The following is a 21,117-nucleotide window of genomic DNA, read 5'->3' as shown; positions in this document are numbered from 1 at the left end:
GACAAGCACCACCACAGAATAATCACAATAACAGAACAATCACAACCACAGAACAAGCACCACCACAGAATAATCACAATAACAGAACAATCACAACCACAGAACAAGCACCACCACAGAATAATCACAATAACAGAACAATCACAACCACAGGACAAGCACCACCACAGAATAATCACAATAACAGAACAATCACAACCACAGAATAATCACAATAACAGAACAATCACAACCACAGAATAATCACAATAACAGAACAATCACAACCACAGAATAATCACAATAACAGAACAATCACAACCACAGAATAATCACAATAACAGAACAATCACAACCACAGAACAAGCACCACCACAAAGTAATCACAATAACAGAACAATCACAACCACAGAACAAGCACCACCACAAAACAGCTATTCTTTCCCTGCAAAATATCAGCCCTTTCAAAAACCGGGTGTAAACTGCTCCTTGTGAGTTGCAATAGACAGCAAATTATAATAATTTACTCATAACAAACTTTCTCGGCTTCTTTATATAGTATTAATAATAATAATGTTATTTAAGCAAAAATACATACATACAAAGTAAATGAGAAGATTGCACGAATCGTAGGTAGGGGTAGGTATGCTGCACTATATTTAACATCCTGTATATTTATGTATATATCTTTGCAGATGGCAAGGAGTACATAGTGGACCAGGAGACGAGGGTAACAATGGTGTCAGACGAGACCAGGGAGACTTTACTAGAGAAGAATATCCAGGAATGCTAGGAGTTGTGTGCTGGAACTGAACCTCTCACATGTCTACTAGGAGCTGTGTGCTGGAACTGAACCTCTCACATGTCTACTAGGAGCTGTGTGCTGGAACTGAACCTCTCACATGTCTACAGAAGCTGTGTGCTAGAACTGAACCTCTCACATGTCTACTAGGAGCTGCATGCTGGAACTGAACCTCTCACATGTCTGCTAGGAGCTGTATCAAGAAGTCATATTCACCTCACCCTGTTTCTTGTGAGGCTTCATATTTGATTATGCATTGCTTAGGGTTTTGTCGTTTTTCTTTCATACATTTTTGTATATTGGCTTGAGCATCATCATCATCTTAGAGAATCATACCCAAGCATCATCTCATTACATCATCCCGAAGCATCATCATCCCAGAGCAGCATCCCACATCATCATCCCATTGCAGCATTATATAATTTAATGTTAATTGCTCTGCAGTATCAACACACTGACAAGATCAGACAATGAAAAACAGTATCACTGAGATATAATATATAGCTGTAAGTTCCAGACTTGTTTTAGGTTGAACAGTGTTTTATGTTCTTTATTCAAGGCAATGATGAAGTATTCTGAGTGAACATAATGTATTATGTTCTTTGTTCATAGTATTGATGAAGTATTCTGAGTGTATTATGTTCATCATTCATGGTATAGATGAAGTGTTCTGAGTGAAGGGAAAGGAACTATGAGGAGAAATCGCCAAGCCATTACGACAATATAGCACTTGGAAGGGATCAGGATAAGGATTTAGAATGGGACGGGGAAGAAATGGTGGCCAGTCACTTGGACAGTCAGGGATTGAACGCCGACCTGCATGAAGCGAGACCGTTGCTCTACCGTCCAGTCCAAATGGTAGGATGTATTCCGAGTGAACACAATGTAGTTTGTACCTCATTCATCATACTGATGAAGTATTCTGAATGAACACAATGTAGTTTGTGCCTCATTCATCGTACTGGTGAAGTATTCTGAGTGAAATAAGGGAGTTATATAACACTGACTTGCATTCAGTGAATGCAACCTGATAGGCCTTTATTTTTTATTAAAGTATATAGTATTCAACTATCTCATAGCTAAAGCAATTGCACAAAGTGTTGCTTATAATCTTTTTGTGAGAGGACTTGTTTCCAAGTGATAAATCGTCTGAAACTTTGAAGTGGCCTGTAGCAAAACATTAAAAAAAAAGAGAACATATAATTTCACAATGAGTTTCCCTGCTATGTATGCTGCATGTAATGACCTACCACTGGGTGGCAATGGAAACATTTTGGAGATTATGGCTTTAATGTTTAGCAATATGTTTTTGGCATATTGTATATGCTAGAAGTAAACAGTTTGTAATACAGCTATATATATATTTTTTTACTATTGGTTATCTCATATCTTGTTAAGGTTAAATATTTTTCAGCCTTATAGTATTATTTTATAATGTGATATACAGTATTTTAGGTAGATTTTAGTAGTTCAGATAATAAATGGAATATTTGTATGACTGTCAGTGAGGACCTGTATCGTTGTTGAATAATAATTCCCTTGACCAGTATCCAGAGCTGAGAGGTTGAGTACTTTTTATAATTAAATATCAGAGTATCCACTCTTTTTAAATAGACATGGCTCAATGTTTTGACATGTTTGCACAAATGTACATGTATGTGCCTACTTGTGCATATGTGCACATGTGCACACACACACAGACACGCAGATACAAACAAGCATGGCCACATCTGTACTGTATATGTGAATCAAGTGACGGAAATGAAGAACTCCGTGCTCACTGTGGACTTGGTAGTAAAGTAAGTCGGCATCAGCTAGCGTTCTAAGGGTGTGATCAAATATATGTGACATCAGGCATTGAAATTACAGTAATAATGTATTATAAAAATATATATTTTTTTATGATAGTTATGTTTTTTTATCATGTGTGTTAGACAAATATGAAGTAAAATAAATAGAATATATCATATGACAATGATATTAATATATACTTAAAAAAAAAATCTCACTTGGTTGGTATAAGTCATTCCAACTGTCTGCTCTCCAAGAGGTAAATTTTTAATATATATATATATATATATATATTATATATATATATATATATATATATATATATATATATATATATATATATATATATATATATATATATATATATATAATATATATATATTTTAGTATATTTTGGTAGCAGTCTTTCTTGTAAACATATGTTGTTAAATATGACTGAAAAAGTAACATTAATAATTCTAACATGAATTTTCTCAATATTTTTTTTTTCTTTTTACTGTTGATGGTAATTGAAAAATCAATTCTCCAAAATTCATTTTTATTTCTAGTCTGACACGACGCTTGAACGTGTTTCGTAATAACTTATTACATTTTCAAAGACTAGTTTACACACACACAACTGTAACCTGAAAACACTAAACAAAGTTCTACTTATGCTAACACTTAAACAGCTTGTCTTATATACTCGCATTTGGGTGAGGTGATATGTTGCAACAGTTTTGGATGAGGTGAACAAACTTTTGACCAACACAAGACAGAACACGGAACATTGTGTATTAATTGGATAAATGAGAGGGAAGAATGGAAGTAACTGCAAAGGGCCTATTGGCCCATACTTCCTCTTGATGCTTCTGTATTGGTACAGAGTCTTGAAGTGGGTAGAATATAGTTGTGCATTAATTGGCTGTTGATTGCTGGTGTTGACTTTTTGATGTGTATTGCCTTGCAGATGTCAAGCCGCCTGCTATCAGTGTATCTATCGGTGATTTCTGTGTTGTTTGTTAAGACTTCTCTGGTTGTGGGAAGAGATTATATGTTCCTTGATGGAGCCCTGTTGCTTATGCATTGTTAATTGCCTGGAAAGAGATGTTGTCTTGCCTATATACTGAGTTCTTTGGGGCTTACAGTCCCCAAGTGGGCATTTGAAGGCATAGACGACGTTAGTCTCCTTTAAGGCGTTCTGCTTTGTGTCTAGAGAGTTTTTCATGAGTAGGTTGGCCGTTTTTTTTGGTTTTATAGTAAATCATCAATTGTATCTTCTGATTTTTGTCTGTAGGGATAACGTTCCTATTAACAATATATTTCAGGACCCTTTCCTCTGTTTTATGAGCTGTGGAAAAGAAGTTCCTGTAAAATAGTCTAATAGGGGGTACAGGTGTTGTGTTATTTGACTCTTCAGAGATTGCATGGCGTTTCACCTTCCTTTTTATGATGTCTTCAATGAAACCATTGGAAAAGCCGTTGTTGACTAGGCCTTACCCTACAGAGTTCTTCATTGACTTGCTTCCATCCTGAGCTGTGGCTGAGAGCACGGTCCACATAAGCATTGACAACACTCCTCTTGTACCTGTCTGGGCAGTCACTGTTGGCATTGAGGCACATTCCTATGTTTGTTTCCTTAGTGTAGACTACAGTGTGGAAACCTCCACTCCTTTCCATGACTGTTACATCTAGAAAGGGCAGCTTCCCATCCTTCTCTATCTCGTAAGTGAAACTCAACACAGAATTCCGCTCAAATGCCTCCTTCAGCTCCTGCAGACCTGTGACATCAGGTACCTGTATAAAAATGTCGTCAACATACCTGCAGTATATGGCAGGTTTCAAATTCATGTCAACTAAGACCTGTTCTATGGTACCCATGTAGAAGTTCGCAAACAGGACACCTAGGGAAGAACCCATGGCGACCCCATCTACTTGCTTATACATGTGCCTATCAGGGCTCAAGAAGGGTGCCTCTTTAGTACAAGCTTGGAGTAGTTTCCATAGAATGTTTTCTGGTATGTCAATAGGAGTACAGGGTGGATCATGATACACTCTGTCTGCTATCATCCCGATTGTTTCATCCACAGGTACGTTGGTAAACAGTGATTCTACGTCCAACGAGGCTCTTATCCCTGTGGCCCGTGTTCCCCGCAGTAAGTCAACAAATTCCTTTGGAGACTTCAGGCTGAAAGCACAAGGTACATAAGGAATCAGCAAGCCATTGAGTTGCTTCGCCAGTCTGTACGTGGGTGTGGGTATCTGGCTGATGATTGGCCGAAGTGGGTTTCCAGCCTTGTGTGTCTTGACATTTCCATACGCATACCCAGGTTTGTATTCCCCAATTATCTTTGGTAAGTGGAGTCCGGATTTCTTGGCGTTCACAGTTTCAATCAATCAGTTTACCTTTGTTTTCAATTCGGCTGTAGTGTCCTTCGTTACCCTTTGGAATTTAGTATGGTCAGAGAGTATGAGGTTCATTTTCGCCAGATATTCGTCTTTTTTAAGAATGACGTATATTGGCGACTTGTCACTTCTCCTGACCACTATCTCCTTCTTCTCACGAAGGCTCTTAGCTGCTGCTTTGAGCTCGGAGGACTGTATGGTGCTTCTGTAGTTGCCTCAAATCTTTCCTCCTTCTGCAATAAGTTCTGCTTGCAAAGTGTCTTTGGTGGTAACCTTTTGTGTCTCGAGGTCGAATATGTCGTCCAACAGGATCTCCAACTCCACTTTCCGGGTCATCTCACTTGGTCTGGACATAACGTGACAGTTTATACCCAGATTTAGGAGAGTGACTTGGTCCTCAGTGAGGTTGATTCCAGCAAGGTTCAGGAAGCCATCTCTTGGTCATGGAATCGCCATCGACAGTAAAAAGAACCCTTTCTTCTTTTCTTCATTCAATTTCCAATATGTTACACCACAATGGGTATCGCCACCACAGGTAGCACTACCATGGGTAGCACCACAGTCTCTAGCCACTTTCAAGAGGCATGCTTAAATAGAATAAATAATAGTTAAATGTATATGAAAACTAGAATTAACAAGTATACAAGAATGCTGATGCATGTAATGCAGGTCATGTTTATGTCCAACCACTCCCACTCATGTTCTTGTCCAACCACTCAAAACGTACTCCACGCTGGAACACAGTGGTAGCTGAGTCGTCACCAGGGTGCAAGGTGTATTCCTCGCTGGAACACAGTGGTAGCTGTGTCGTCACCAGGGTGCAAGGTGTACTCCTCGCTGGAACACAGTGGTAGCTGTGTCGTCACCAGGGTGCAAGGTGTACTCCACGCTGGAACACAGTGGTAGCTGAGTCGTCACCAGGGTGCAAGGTGTACTCCTCGCTGGAACACAGTGGTAGCTGTGTCGTCACCAGGGTGCAAGGTGTACTCCTCGCTGGAACACAGTGGTAGCTGTGTCGTCACCAGGGTGCAAGGTGTACTCCTCGCTGGAACACGGTGGTAGCTGAATTGTCACCCGATGCATGCGCGCTTCTCTACAAAAATCAGCATTTGACCTGCTCATACTTGAGATGGAAGCCGTGGTTGTCTATATCTTCCGCGATCAGTTCTGTGCCATCGGCAACCATTGTCATCTCAAAGCTGCTGCCTGTCGGAAGAGCACAATATCGGATCATTTATATTTGTGAAGGAGAGACTAAGGACACTGAAAGAGCAACTGAGAATATATTGTTAGTACTCAGATTAAGTCACCCCTCTCTGTCTCTCTCAGAATAATTATCTTCTCACTCTAATCTATAGACCAACAATCCCCCCACCCCCCCTCTTTTACATATTATTTTAACTATTTCCCTGCCTTTTTAACACTTTCCACATATATGCGACTCGAGAACTTCATGACGTCTATTATGAAGCTAAAATACAAATTCCCAAATTCCAAAAAGGATGCATTTGAGGATTCTTTGTTTTAAATTATATATTTACTATTTTTACTCAGCGTTGTGGTATCTACTTTATCTACTCTCGAATTATGAAGCCATTATTTTTAGAGCAAAATACTTGAGAATTCCGGACTACTCTTGGCATCAGGAGTAGTTTCAGCTTCTAGCATCAAGAAATACGAGAGATTTTCAGAGCTCCTCCAGCTCCTCAGATGGCGGGCAGGAACCATGGATGCAATGAGCATTTCTTCTCTGGATCACCACACTAAGGCGCTGAAAGAGAAAACTGGCAGTTTTAGGGTCTCTAGTTTCAATTAGCTTGGATCCCAGCTCCTTCAAAAAACTAGCAGCACTGAGTGGCAATGGGGACAAAAGACACCAAGTGACAATAGGGACAAAATTGTAGTGGTGATCAAGATCTCTGTATTTACATGACTTGGCTGCTTCCCGGTGATTGGCAGCATCTCCTGCCTGTGCAACACTGAAGTTAACATAGGTGTTAGTTAAAGTTGAAACGCAAGTGTAGACCCACATCATTTGTCTACCATTCTTCCAGGGGTTCACAGTGATCCCGTCTGGGCGACCGACAGGCTCAACAGAGTTGCGGGGCATTAGGTAACGGGGTTCTTTCTCTGCTGGACAACCGGCTGTAGTAAGGCTTCTCTTAATAATGTCATTAATCTCGCCGTGTCTTGCATGCCATCCTCCTGTCCTTTGGCATTTGATGATCTTAACCCTTGTTGTCGGGGTGATGACTCTCCTTTCCTTCAACGACGACTTCAACTTGCGATTGATGCCGTGTCGTCTTGGGCTACCAATCATGGCTTCACGTTCTCTACAACTAAGACTTGTGTCATGACTTTTACTCGGAAGCAGGTAGTTCTTCGTCCCACTTTGTCGCTTTATGATCATCCCCATGTGTACAAAGATTCTGCTAAACTTTTGGGATTAATCTTTGACACTCGTTATGACACTCGTTGACACTATGGTCGCCCCATATCTCTAACCTCCGAGTTGAATGCTCTAAGGCCTTTAACCTACTTAAGGTTTTGTCCCATACTTCTTGGGGAGCTTATAGGCGAACGTTCCTCTCTTTACATTCCTCTCTCGTTCTGTCTAAACTCGATTAAGGTTGCCCTGATTACTTGTCTGCTTCTCCTTCTACTCTTCGCCGTCTTGATGCTCTGCACCATATTGGGTTACGCCTCAGCTCTAGTGCCTTTCGTTCGACTCCTACCCTCAGCCTGTATGTTGAAACGGGCTCTTCAGGACCGCCGTGATCGCTACTGTCTTCGCTACCTTGTGCGGTCCTTACAACACCCTCACTCTCGCTTATGTCGTTCTTTGACTTTTGCCCCTCCTGTAGTTCCTGTTCCTCTTCACCACCACCTTCCTGCTATACGGTTGACTCGCCTACAGAATTCTCTTTCGGTTAGTGTTACCAATATTTCTCCTCGTGTTGTTCCGCCTTGCTCGCATGGAGGGTCCCCTTTCTTAAATTTTGTAAAACCGTGACCCAAGTGACTAAAGTTTTTACTCCTCCTACAGTTCTGAAACGCCTTTTCCTTGAAAACTTTTCTTCCCACTCCCACTCCATTCCCGTCTTCACCGATGGGTCTAAGTCTGCAGACGGTGTAGGCTACTCTAGTTTTTTCCTGACCACTCCTATATGTGTCGCCAGCCTCCGGAGGCTAGCACCTTCACGGCAGAACTTGATGCTATTCTCTATGCTCTTCGGCAACTGCGGGTACAACGTTATGCGTTTCTGTTCTCATGTTGACATCCTTTCTGATATTTAGCGACCTCTGACTGTTCCGCATATTTGATGGTGCTACATAGCCTTCCCGGCTTGGTGCCTTCCTTTGATAATTACTTCATGTATCCTGGCCGGAAAGGATTGACTAGGAGCCAATCCTTAACTGTAGCCTCTGTTCACCCAGCAGTTAATGGGTACCTGGTTGTTTAACTATTTGGCAGGTCGTATTCCGGGGAAAATTAAGATTAAATACCTGCCCAAAATGCTATGCGTGCTTGTGGCTTTACAAGAATGTTAGAACTCTTGTATAAAAAATAAAAAATAAAAACATATGGTAAAAACTAGCACATGGCAAAGGGAATTACCAAAAGGTCAGAGAATTCACAGAGAACCCAAATAGGAAAGTGAATTCAAGGGAAGCTGATATTAAATTTGTACCCCCTAATAAGACCTCAGAGGTCTTTTGCCAGGTGGCAAAACTGGAGACTAGGCCACAAGAGAGAACAGAACTCAAGGGAGAGAACAGAACACAAACGAGAGAGAGCACTAATATGAAATCAATATAGTTACCAAGGCTCAAGATCAACCCAAACTTCTGCAAATTCGCATAAAAACAAATCACAATGAAGGAAAGGAGATCCTACTGAAGAAGTGAAAGGACGGAATAAAAAAAAGTTTTACAATTTCAAGGAACTGTGTGAAGCACAAATGCTCGACTCTGCAAGTTTGAGGTGTAGGTGAGTACATATAGACGGGTGCCAGTTCCCCAGGCAACGCTACAAACTATGCCAGTGCCTCCATAACACTCACTGGTGACGGAATCCGGAAACTTGGAGCCGCAGAAGATGTTGCTGACTTCCGTCTCCTGTGGTATGCGGCCTCCGGGGATAAAGACGTAGTCAGTGTTACCGCACAATTCGTCCGTGGCCGAATCTGTTGACACGAAAAAATATGTGAGAAAAATCGGAACATCAATATAATATGATCTTGGGTGATCGACCCAGAGATAGTGATGATGTGGAGGTATTTTGTTTATATTTTATTGCTTGGTTAAGTATTCTTTGACGTGAACAGTTTAAAGGCTTCAAATGGCTAGAATCTTTCTTGTTTATGAAGATTTTAAAGTAGTTTAATTTATTGCAACTTTACTATGAATTATTCTACGGAAATAACTTATGGCACTTCTATGACTTTTCAAAAAATAATACCAATTCTTCTTATTATTAATCTGCATGTGAATTCATAATCCAGTTTTGTAATCTGAAAGGAAATTAGCCTATATATGCATATCAAATATAATGTTTATAAAAAGTGAACAAGACTGAGCCATTACGTCGTGAGTGTAGTGGATGATGTGCACATCGCTCCTTTTTTTGAGGCTGGTACTGGATAGTACAGTTATGGCCTTGGCTAGAGAGCTTTACATAACCAAACAGCAGGGGTTGTGGTCCCAACAATGGGAAACCTGTACCCTACCATCGATAAAAAATTATTGTTGGTGATTTAAGTGGCCACGACGACAAAGGTGCCGTATGCGCTCCGGCGGTAAACGTGGAAGGTAAACTACAAAGCCGAACGGTTATATTAACGTCGCGTGTTGGAGGACACGAACACGCCTTGTGGCAAATAAACACTGACAGGCAGAGGTTTGGGGAGCCCCAGGTGTCCCCTCGGGGAGGCAAGCACCGGGGTCCACCTCACTCAGAGAATACTGGGAAGCAAAACAAAGCCCCTCCTAAACTCGTACCCAAATAGCCAAAAACTCTTTCCAGTGCCTCCCGGCAGAGCAGAAGCAAGCCTCCCACCACACCCTGGGCCCACCAAGACCTGTCAACTCCCGGCAACTCTCGGGCAAGCCGGCGCCGGACACCGTCTCTCTGCCAGAAGAACCAGTCAAGAGACTGAAAAATATAACCTGGGTTCACAAATCTGTGACCCCAGAGGAAGAGTGCGGACCGTTGAATAGGGATGCCCGACGGCAATATCGAGTCCCACTCCCCCCCCAGGCGGAGCAAGTGTCCAAACGACCGCTCGCCATCAAAGGTGAACCAAGAGTTCCTAAGAATTAGAGAACTGCCATGCAGTGTTGATATATGAAAAACTCTTGGGCAAAAAAACTCGAGGGAATACCTACTAAATGGAATTATATCGTCAATAGGGTTTCCGGTGAGGGTGAAAGCGTAGTTCTCCTCTGCGGCCGTCCATTTGACGCTGCAGTATCCAGGCTCCTGACGTACACACATCTTGTACGTCTCTTGAAGGTGACGAGTACCTGTCCAAAACCAATCCAGTGTTAGTCATGGTTCATGTAGCAAAATCTAGATAAAGCCACATCCACCTCCAATGAAAATTTTTAAATTTATATAATAATATAAATAACTATTAGTAAAGTTATTAATTAATAATAAAAATATTATGATAGGTAAATTATCACAGGCAAATACAGCATCACAATTAAAGCTAGTTAGTCTGTGGTCATGTTCACATCTCTGTCAGCTGGCTCTATTTATCCTGTGGCAGAAAATCTCTGTTTGGCTGACTCTGATCTTGTCTAGCCTGGTAACTGTTGTCTGAGCCTACTAATTAATACTAGACAACTGGTGCCAGGGATCCGTCGAGGGGTAACTCACTGAGTAGCCCCAGCACATCGACGGGGCAGTCATTACTTAGTAGGTTGACACCACAAGTCAACCTATATTTTCATATTTTTTGGGGGGGAAATGTTTTGTAGAGCTCTGCACACAACCTGCCCTCTTACAAAGAACGTCGCATTTCGATCATATGCGTTACATAAGGCCAAAAATGGTCGTACTTGAAAATGGAAGCGGCTCGGGTGTCCTTAGTCCCCTGTGAGTGGGGCGGGCCTTATGGTCCAGGACAGAGGTTGCGCGCCTCCTGTCTTCTCCAAAAGGAAAACGCAGAGGACCCCTCAACCAGACCCTTTGGCTTCCGTTACAAGTGAATTATCTCAAGTCTACATGTTTTACAGATTTTAACAAACTCAATCCTTTCTTTGCCAAACCGAGGTTTTACACAATTCTCCCATAGGGAGCCGGTCGGCCAAGCGGACAGCACGCTGGACTTGTGATCCTGTGGTCCCGGGTTCGATCCCGGGCGCCGGCGAGAAACAATGGGCAGAGTTTCTTTCACCCTATGCCCCTGTTACCTTGCAGTAAAATAGGTACCTGGGTGTTAGTCAGTTGTCACGGGCTGCTTCCTGGGGGTCGAGGACCGGGCCGCGGGGACACTAAAGCCCCGAAAGCATCTCAAGATAACCTCAAGATGAGGGAATTGTGTAAAACCCCGGTTTGTGTCTCGGAGAGACTACGGGAATCGTGAAAGAGCAGTAGCAATCCCGGTTGCAATTCTTTTGGCCATGTCGTGGCTCAGTCGATTAAGGCGCGCCTGGGATCATCCTGGACGTAAGTTCGAACCCTCATCACGGCCCTTGTGGATTTATTCATTTGATATATCACGTTATTGGGATTTGTGTATGTATCTACTATGGCAACCCGGCCTCAGACCAAGTCCATTGCATCCAGCGATCGACCCAAAAGATACATTCATAAATTTTAATATGATGTTCATTCAAAATAGGAATCTTCTCAAATGTAAATTAATATTGTAATATATTAGCATACTGTACATGTCCTAAACACCTAACTTAACCATTGGTTAGGTTAGGTGTTTAGGTTCTGTTGACAGTTATTTATATTTATAGTACATGATTATCTTGAGATGATTTCGGGGCTTAGTGTTCCCGCGGCCCGGTCCTCGCCTCCACGCCAAGAAAGCAGCCCGTAACAGCTGTCTAACTCCCAGGTACCTATTTACTGTTAGTAACAGGGGCATCAGGGTGAAAGAAACATTTTGCCCATTTGTCTCCGCCTCCACCGGGGATCGAACCCGGAACCTCAGGACTACGAATCCGAAGCGCTGTCCACCCTGCTGTCAGGCGCCCCTCAGGTGTTTCACGTGGGTGAAACATTTACCAGTTCGTCCTCAGACCAAGTCCATTCCATCCAGCGGTCGACCCCACAAACGCATTCATAAATTTTAACATGCTGTTCATTCAAAACAGGAATGTTCTCAAATATAAATTAATATTATAATATATTAGCATATTGTGCATGTATAGACATAGGTCAGGTGTTTAGGTTCTGTTGGCGATTATTTATATTTGTAGTACGTGGGTGAAGCATTTACAGCGTTGTGGTTCGAACAAAATTCGTCAGTGAAGCACTTGTTCCGGAAGTGTTCGAACGAAATCAGTTGTGAGTCGTGTGTAAACCGCTTATCATTCATAAACAGGGGGTTTGGCGGGTGCATGGAATGGACTTATGGTCATGGTTGGTGATGACGTGTTGGCTGAACATGGTGAACAGAGCACTCACCAGGCTTGTCTGCGACCTGTATTTGTGTGGAGGCGTCGATGTGATAGTTGAAGCTCCTAACGTCTCCACTCAGACCTGTGTAGTACTGGGCGCAGCCTGCTGGCGCTGACGGAGGGAAAACACCACCATGTTACTAAGTACCTTGTCTAAGTGGGAGGTCATCATTCAGCACAGTAGTCAACAACAATTTTAACAAAGTTCGCTGCTTATTTGCTCATGATCATGATAACTACCAGATTTGTGCCGAGTTTACAATACTCCAGCGAGTTGCCGCGACACAAGGTTAGTTAACATTTACAATCATTAGTGAGGAGTGAGTATTCCCAGGTGTGTATTCACCAAAGCTTAGTGAGTGACAGTAGTGAGCATACCTAAGTGTAGACGATGAACCACTATAACGTGACTGAAGATATGATGACCGAACCACACATCAGAAGATGAAGAAATTGGCACGTTCCTTCCTCTCTCACACACGGCTAGATAATAGTCCAGGACGGACCGAAACGTCGTCGTTTCTTCATCTTGTGATGTGATGGAGGTCATCATACCCAAGTGTACACTCACCAAGGTTTGGGGATTGACAGAAGATCTGCTCCACCTGGATGTCCCAGGAGGACGAGGGGTTATCTTCCGTGTTGACCACCATCACCTTGAAGGGTCCCGCGTCCCCACGCACGTCAAAGTACACTGACAATATACACAAGATTAATAATATAATAATAAAAGTGTAAATTATAATCTGCTGCCGTATTGAGGCGATGTGTATAGTCAAGTACCAGACCTCTGGTGATGGCACATGGCATTCTCTTATCTATAACTGTAAGAGCGAATGTGTGTGTGTCTGTTCTAGGCCAGAAGCTTGGGGAAGAGCCTTGGCTAACTTTGCATGGGGATTGGTGACGGGTAGGTGATTAACATGGGCGAATCGGCCCCATTGCGATCCTTCCACGAAATTGGTGGAAAGTGGTTAATTTATTCTCAGACTCAGCTTTCATGGCACAACCTTTTGGTGTCCAGGTCGACCCGTGCACCGGGTTGTGACCCAGGTACCTGGTTGTGACCCGTGCACCGGGTTGTGACCCGTGCACCGGGTTGTGACCCGTGCACCGGGTTGTGACCCCGGGCACCGGGTAGTGACCCCGGGCTCCGAACACTTAAATGGGGTCGACTCAGACGTCGCCGGGTACCCACTATAGCTTTCAGTAAATGATATAGCGTTATTGGAGACAGGAAAGGGCTATTCCCGAGGTCATCTAAACAATACCCGTAGATGAAACCCGTCGTGCTTAACCTGACTGAGGCAGTGACGTGCACATCACACACCACACACAGCACCACACACACACACAGCACCACACACACATACACAGCACCACACACCACACACACCACACACACAGCACCACACACGTCACACACACACATACACCACACACACATACACAGCACCACACACACCACACACACAGCACCACACACGTCACACACACACATACACCACACACACATACACAGCACCACACACCACACACACACACACAGCACCACACGCAGACCGCTGAGATACAATAAGCGGATATTTGACCGAGGCAAAAGAATGGGTGCTGTGACAGGGCTCAAGTCTATGCTATTTAGGGCTGGATTGATTCATGGTTGCCTCCCTTCCAGCCTGCCAGTCTCCTTTCCTATTAACCTGCCTAACAGCAAGTTTACCTCCTTATTAACCTGCCTGACAGCCAGGCTACCTCCCTAGTAACCTGCCTGACAGCCAGGCTACCTCCCTAGTAACCTGCCTGACAGCCAGGCTACCTCCCTAGTAACCTGCCTGACAGCCAGGCTACCTCCCTATTAACCTGCCTGACAGCCAGGCTACCTCCCTAGTAACCTGCCTGACAGCCAGGCTACCTCCCTAGTAACCTGCCTGACAGCCAGGCTACCTCCCTATTAACCTGCCTGACAGTCAGGCTACCTCCCTAGTAACCTGCCTGGCAGCCAGGCTGTCTCCCTATTAACCTGCCACTCACAGTGCTGGCCAGAGTTGAGGCCGCAGATCTTGGGGGAGAAGCCGCTGGCGCCCATCACCTGCAGGTACTGCTTCACACACGCGCCCTCCGCGGTGGGCTCGCTCAGCTCCGCTTGATTCATGTCCAGTCGCAGCTGTCGGGAAGATACCGTTGTTGCTATTTATGGTTTACATACACACTCACTCTCTCTCACTCACTCACTCACTCACTCACTCACTCACTCACTCACTCACTCACTCACTCACTCACTCACTCACTCACTCACTCACTCACCTGGCAGACACCGGTGACCTTGGTGATGGAGAGGGAGCAGGTGCCCTGGTCGGTGGCCTGGGTGTGGCTGCTGGTGAAGTACAAGAGTCGGGCAGAAGAGGAGGTGCTGCACGTCTTCTCGACTAATGTGGGCGGTGTGCGGGCGGACACAATCACAGGCACACACACACACACACACGCCAAGGAAAACAGAAAGGATGTTGAAGCATCAGAGATTAAAGTTGAATCTATGATTTTGCACAGAACTATAACACATGTTGAATCATAATCTGAATAATTTATCAACTCAGCCTTTATTCCAGCCCATTCTCAAAGCCATTGGTTCGTTAATACAGCTACTAGATCCTTTGGTTTACAAAAAACATTCACACAACGCTCAACTGATGACGCTCGAGCATTTTTCGAACAGTGTTTCGCTGACGTTATCTGTTCGAATCGCATCTCCGAAAATGCTTCACTTACGTACAACAAATACAAATAATCGTCAACAGAGCCTAAATGCCAGACCTAATCTAACCTAAGTCTAACTATGCATATAAGTTTAATGTATAATAATATTAATATATAAATGAGAACGGCCACATCTTTAACGAACCTGACATGCGGAGATGTTGGAGAGAAGCATTGTCCGAGGAATGTTTGAACGTCATCAGTCAACCCGTCCTGAGACCAAGTCCATTCCATCCAGCGGTCGACCCCAAAGATGTATTCATCAATTTTAACATGCTCTTCATTCAAAACAGAATTTTTCTCAAATATAAATTAATATTATTATATATAGGCATGTTGTGCATATTTAGACACTGGTTAAGTTTGCTGTTTAGGTTCTGTTGGCGATTATTTGTATTTGTAGTACGTGGGTGAAGCATTTTCAGCGTTGTGGTTCGAACAAAAGTCGTTAGCAAAGCACTTGTTCCGGAAGTGTTCGGAGGTCATCAGTTGTGAGTCGTGTCACTCTAGTCTCTCGTGTGTGAACCATTTTTCATTCATAAACAGGGGGTTTGGCGGGTGCATGGAATGGCCTTTGGGTCTTTGTTTGGAGGACGGGCTGCATCAGTTCAGCCCGTCCTCCAAACAAAGATCCAAAAGTGATTCCATGCACCCGCCAAACCCCCTGTTTATGAATGAAAAGCGGTTTACACACGACTCACAACTGCTGACGTTCGAACATATCCGGAACAAGTGCTTCACTGACGAATTTTTTTCGAATCACAACGCTATAAATGCTTCACTCACGTACTACAAATACAAATAATCGCCAACAGAACCTAAACACCTAACCTAACCTATCCTATGCCTATATATACACAATATGCCAATATTTTATAATATTAATTTATACTTGAGAAAATTCCAGTTTTGAATGAACAGCATGTTAAAATATATTAATGCGTCTGTGGGGTCGACCGCTGAATGTAATGGACTTAAGTCGAGGACGGGTTGTCAGTTGAGTAAAAAAAAATCAAAATTCAAAATTCAAATGTTTATTCAGGTAAAGTACATACATACAAGATGTAATACAAACATTGATGGATTTATAGATAGAGCTAGTACATACAATGCCTAAAGCCACTATTACGCAAAGCGTTTCGGGCAGTACATGAGTACAGGGCGTAGATAAATGGTGTCTACTGTAGACCAAGGTCTACTGTACAGTAGACCAAGGTCTACTGTAGACCTTGGTCTAAAATGTCTACTGTAGACCAAGGTCTACAGTAGACACTAGTTGATATTTTTATCAACTAGTAAAGTTGATAAAGAAAAAGAAAAATATTTTTATTTAGTCACCCCAAATTACTCTCTCATTTTCTCTAATACTAAAAAGAAGGAACAAATTTAAAGGATAACTATACAAATTAGTTAATTTTGCCGGGGACAGGCAGTCTGGGAATGTATATACGTTAGTCGTATACCAGGGATCCTTCCCCTCCACCCCCCCCGCCCTACCAAGTTGAATTACTGACCCAACTCAGGATACAATTCCGCAACAAATACCTAATTGTATTTGCGCTGCTTTTTCAGCCATGTTCCCCCCTATTTTATCTCTATTTTTATTTGTTCTCAACACATTTTATTCTTTATACTCGATTAGTATTAAGCTTTAGTCATTTAAGTTTCTCATGCCCGAAACGCTTTGCGTAATAGGGGCTTTAGGCATTGTATGTACTAGCTCTATCTATAAATCTATTACCACAGTCTCCGTGGTGTAGTGGTAAGACACTCGCCTGGCGTTCCGCAAGCGCTATGTCATGGGTTCGTATCCTGGCCGGGGAGGATTTACTGGGCGCAAATCCTTAACTGTAGCCTCTGTTTAACGCAACAGTAAAATGTGTACTTGGTTGTAACAACGATTCTTCGCGGCGGGGATCGTATTCCAGGGACCATAGGATTAAGGACCTGCCCGAAACGCTACGCGTACTAGTGGCTGTACAAGAATGTAACAACTCTTGTATATATCTCAAAAAAAAAAAAAAAAAAAAAAAAAATGCTTTGCGTAATAGTGGCTTCATTAGTGTGTATAACTCCTGTCCTCCACATGTGTACAATAATCTTATGGTCTTCGCACTTACATTCTTTGGAATAAAAATTGGAATTTTTAATTTTGAAAGTGCCCTATCCTAACTTACCAGAGGACCCACGAACAGAAAACGGGACGTTGTCAATTTCGCAAGTCTCTACCATGTTCTAGTGCGACAGTTCTTGGGTAAAGTATACGTCAAAATACGACGTGTTATTAGGAGGACGGGTTGAACCTATTAACTGTTAGGTGAACAGAGGCATTAGGAGAAAGGAAACGTGCCCAACCATTTCTGGCCCGCCCTGGAAGTCAGAAAGTAAGTCGAGAATGAACCAAACTGTACTACTGGTGACCTTTCAGGTCAAGAGATGGATACTGAATTGAACTAGGATGGAATGTGATATACAAGACTTATTAGGCATTTTTGTGTATATATTTTACCTTTTGCATACTTTTAACTCTTATTTACACCAAAAAATCCCAATATTATAAAATTTATACATGAGTGACGCACGTTGAAGGGTTAGTTAAAGGTAATGATGCTAAAGGTAATAATGTTAGTTAAAGGTAATGATGCTAAAGGTAATAATGTTAGTTAAAGGTAATGATGAAGGAGGCACGCGTGATGGTCGGCAAAGCTTGAAGTTAAATAGAGAATAAAGTCAGCAAAACTTAATATAAGAGACTTTGAATAATACTAAGAGGATATAACGAAAATAAGTTCAGACTGAATTTCAATTAAAACTTGAAATGGAGAGAAGCATAGTTGAGAAAGGGTTTATATGACGGAGGCGGTTCTGGGTTCTGGCAAGAGTTGAGTATAAAACTTTTGAACAAGACCACCTCTGGGAAAATCAAAATATGAAAAGAAAGCTCAGAATAAACCTTGACATAAATCCTGAAACAGAGAAACGCTTTAGGATGATAACATTGTAGTTGAGGAGTGAGAGGAGGGCGGAGGAGCACTCACAGACACAGCAGTTCCCGAAGCCGAAGGAACAGCTGCCCTTGACGACGCCAGAGTTCTTGCTGCACTGGAAGTATGGGAAGCAGAAGCCGCTCCTCCCTGAGGCCTCACACTTGTTGAAGTTCATCACCACCACCACTGTAGGGAGAGTGTGGACACTGCAGCACCTGCACAAGCCATGGTTCACCAAGGGTCAACATTGTAACACACACACATACAGCCCCGCTCCTGTGCCAGGTAAGTCCACTACGAGCTCACCATAGCCCGTGTTACTTGCAACTTTTTGTTCCGAGTGGCTGAATCTAAAACAACAACAACATTGCATGAGCTGAATACGCTCTGGTGTATAAAGTAAGGGTAGACATGGCAGCACCTGGAACATGGGAAGAAAGGTAGATAGAGAGCGAGACACAGGGGGAAGGGTTAATCACCCCTACACAAGAACACAGTGAAGGAGGACTTACACTTCGGGTCGCGGATGGTCGTGATGTCCCGTGATGCAGGGGAGGCACCCATGGCCTGGACCAGACTCACTGCCACCGTCACCGCCACCCTCCAGGTCATGGCTCCTCCACCCTCCTCTCGGGTCCTCTAGCGAGATCACGCCCCAGGTGTCAGACCTGAAGCAACACCGGTGAGAGACTGCTTGATAAAGTTAGGAAAGTCGTGTCAGCGGTGACGTTATCAGCAAGGGGGAAGCAGGACGAGGCAACGATCACTTTAGATTACTACAGTCATTTCCGAACTTAAAGAAGTTACATCGACCCGCCTGAAGCTCCGTGACCGTCCTCTTCTATATGATTTGTAAATAATTACACTAATAACAATGTAAAGGTGTTCTCCCTCTAGATATATAATGTGCATAGTTGCATTAATTACATATTTACACTTGTTTGTATATATCTATATAAATGGCAATATCTGTGCGAGAGTTGAGGCCAGACGCTTGGGGCTAGCTTCACTCAATTGTTCCCAGCAGTTGCTATTGGGTACACACCCAACATGGGCAGGTTGTGATTGGCATCAAAGAATAGCGTGCCAAGGGACAGTGCCACCGTCATCATGGAAATCAAGTAACACCATATCACTTTATAATACTAATTATGATTATTATTAGTTATTATTTTAAAACCATATTGGAAACTGTATGCACTGATCACACCAAAATTTAAAAAAATCAAATTTAGGCATAATATATACATAGTATATAAAAAGGCTTTATATACTTATTTATATTTCTGAATAAAGCCTCTACATGGGCCACTGGAGCCTGGCCGCGTGTGTCAACTTTGAGGAAGCGTGCTGGAGCCTGACTCGGCTGGAACACGGCGCCGCTTGAGCACCAGACCCAATGCCAGTCTCAGTAATATAACGGATCGCTCCATTAGACCTCTGATGACGCCCTATTATTACACTGTTAATGTACCCCTACAGACCCCTGTAAGCTTTCTATTAGGCCTCTTCAGGTATCCCTTCACACTACTGTAGGCGCCCCATTTGGACACTGTAAGCGTCACAATAGACCAGTGTAGGTGCTGCATAGCCTCTACAGGGCTTCCATTAGCCACGATAGACGCCACATATGGCTAATGTAGGCTTGGAAACCATTGCAGTAATTGAGTGTTTATCTACTTCAAAAACTATGATCATAAAGCAAGAACAAAAAAGACTTACACTGATGGCCTTGACTGTGTCTGGACAACCCACTGTTTCCTTGTGGGCTCACTGTTTCCTTGTGGCCCCACTGTTTCCTTGTGGCCCCACTCTTTTCTTGTGGTCCCACTGTTTCCTTGTGGCCCCACTGTTTCCTTATGACCCTACTGTTACCTTGTGGCCCCACTGTTTCCTTGTGGGCTCACTGTTTCCTTGTGGCCCCACTGTTACCTTGTGGCCCCACTGTTACCTTGTGGCCTCACTGTTCCCTTGTGGTCCCACTGTTCCCAACAGTGGCTGTTGAGATTGTGAAGGAGCGGCAGCACTCTACACGAGGCTGTAGACGCAGACGAGGGCAGGACTGGCAAGGGAGTGACAGAGAGCTGGTCACCTGTGTCTATATAATGTGTAATCCAGGCATGCGGACGGGGCGCAGCTCACACCTTGGTACTATAGTGACACCACCACTTAGACAGTTACTTGACATATATGCCACCACGGAAATGTGGGACATTCACTTCATAAACCAAAAATATAGTATTTCAATAATATTATTAAATCTTACTCTATAATTGAGACAGTTTTCGTCCAGAGGGGTAATCTTGCAGGTACTTTACCTCGACCAAGTGATCCAAATGATTACAAACAGATCCACTGGGATGGCGTTATCTGGGCCTACACTACTGTGTTATGATGACTGGCATTTATAAATTAATGTTATTTATTTCATGTTATTGCCATTGTGTTTGTAATTTACTGTAATCCTGTTTCGAGATGCATGTGTGAGAGGAGTAGAGAGATACCGTAAAGGTGGAGGTAAAGAGACAGAAGAGAACTTGTTGTGATAAGTGAGAGGAAAGCGCCTGGTCCCACTGGACACTTGACTCACCATTACACACTGGGACTGGGACACAAGATGTCCCAGTCCCGCACCTATGGGATGAGATATCCAGTGCCTGCTTGACTCAGGTCTAGAAATGCCAGTTAAAATTAGGGATGTTAACATCTCGATTGTGTTTTGGAGAGTATTGAAAACGTAAAATGTCTTAAAAATTGTATATAAGGCTCAGTGGACAC

At 43.2% G+C, this 21,117-nt stretch overlaps 2 protein-coding genes across 3 annotated transcripts in view; one reads left to right on the top strand and one right to left on the bottom strand.

Moving 5' to 3' along the window:
* The window catches only part of LOC138366244 (putative inorganic phosphate cotransporter), a 66,250-nt gene extending 63,562 nt beyond the window's left edge, over positions 1-2,688 (top strand). For both annotated transcript variants that reach the window (XM_069327182.1, XM_069327181.1), the window contains exon 11: positions 675-2,688. In XM_069327182.1, coding sequence (XP_069183283.1) covers positions 675-772 — 98 coding nt within the window. In that variant the 3' untranslated portion in view covers positions 773-2,688. The remainder of the gene's footprint in view (positions 1-674) is intronic.
* A 405-nt stretch (positions 2,689-3,093) lies between these two features.
* Positions 3,094-19,050, bottom strand: LOC138366243 (uncharacterized). Its single transcript, XM_069327180.1, has 8 exons — positions 18,391-19,050; positions 14,903-15,024; positions 14,630-14,762; positions 13,170-13,292; positions 12,606-12,710; positions 10,346-10,483; positions 9,022-9,144; positions 3,094-6,163 (listed from the first exon to the last, which is right to left on the bottom strand). Exons 1-8 carry the CDS (start codon positions 18,512-18,514, stop codon positions 6,060-6,062), a joined length of 972 nt encoding a protein of 323 aa, XP_069183281.1. The 5' UTR covers positions 18,515-19,050; the 3' UTR covers positions 3,094-6,059.
* Between the last annotated feature and the right edge of the window lie 2,067 nt (positions 19,051-21,117).

The sequence above is a fragment of the Procambarus clarkii genome, chromosome 19 (genome assembly GCF_040958095.1).
Source record: "Procambarus clarkii isolate CNS0578487 chromosome 19, FALCON_Pclarkii_2.0, whole genome shotgun sequence".
NCBI classification, from domain to species: domain Eukaryota; kingdom Metazoa; phylum Arthropoda; class Malacostraca; order Decapoda; family Cambaridae; genus Procambarus; species Procambarus clarkii.
Note: the sequence above shows the minus strand (reverse complement) of the source record. Positions and strands in the feature narration are given on the sequence as shown.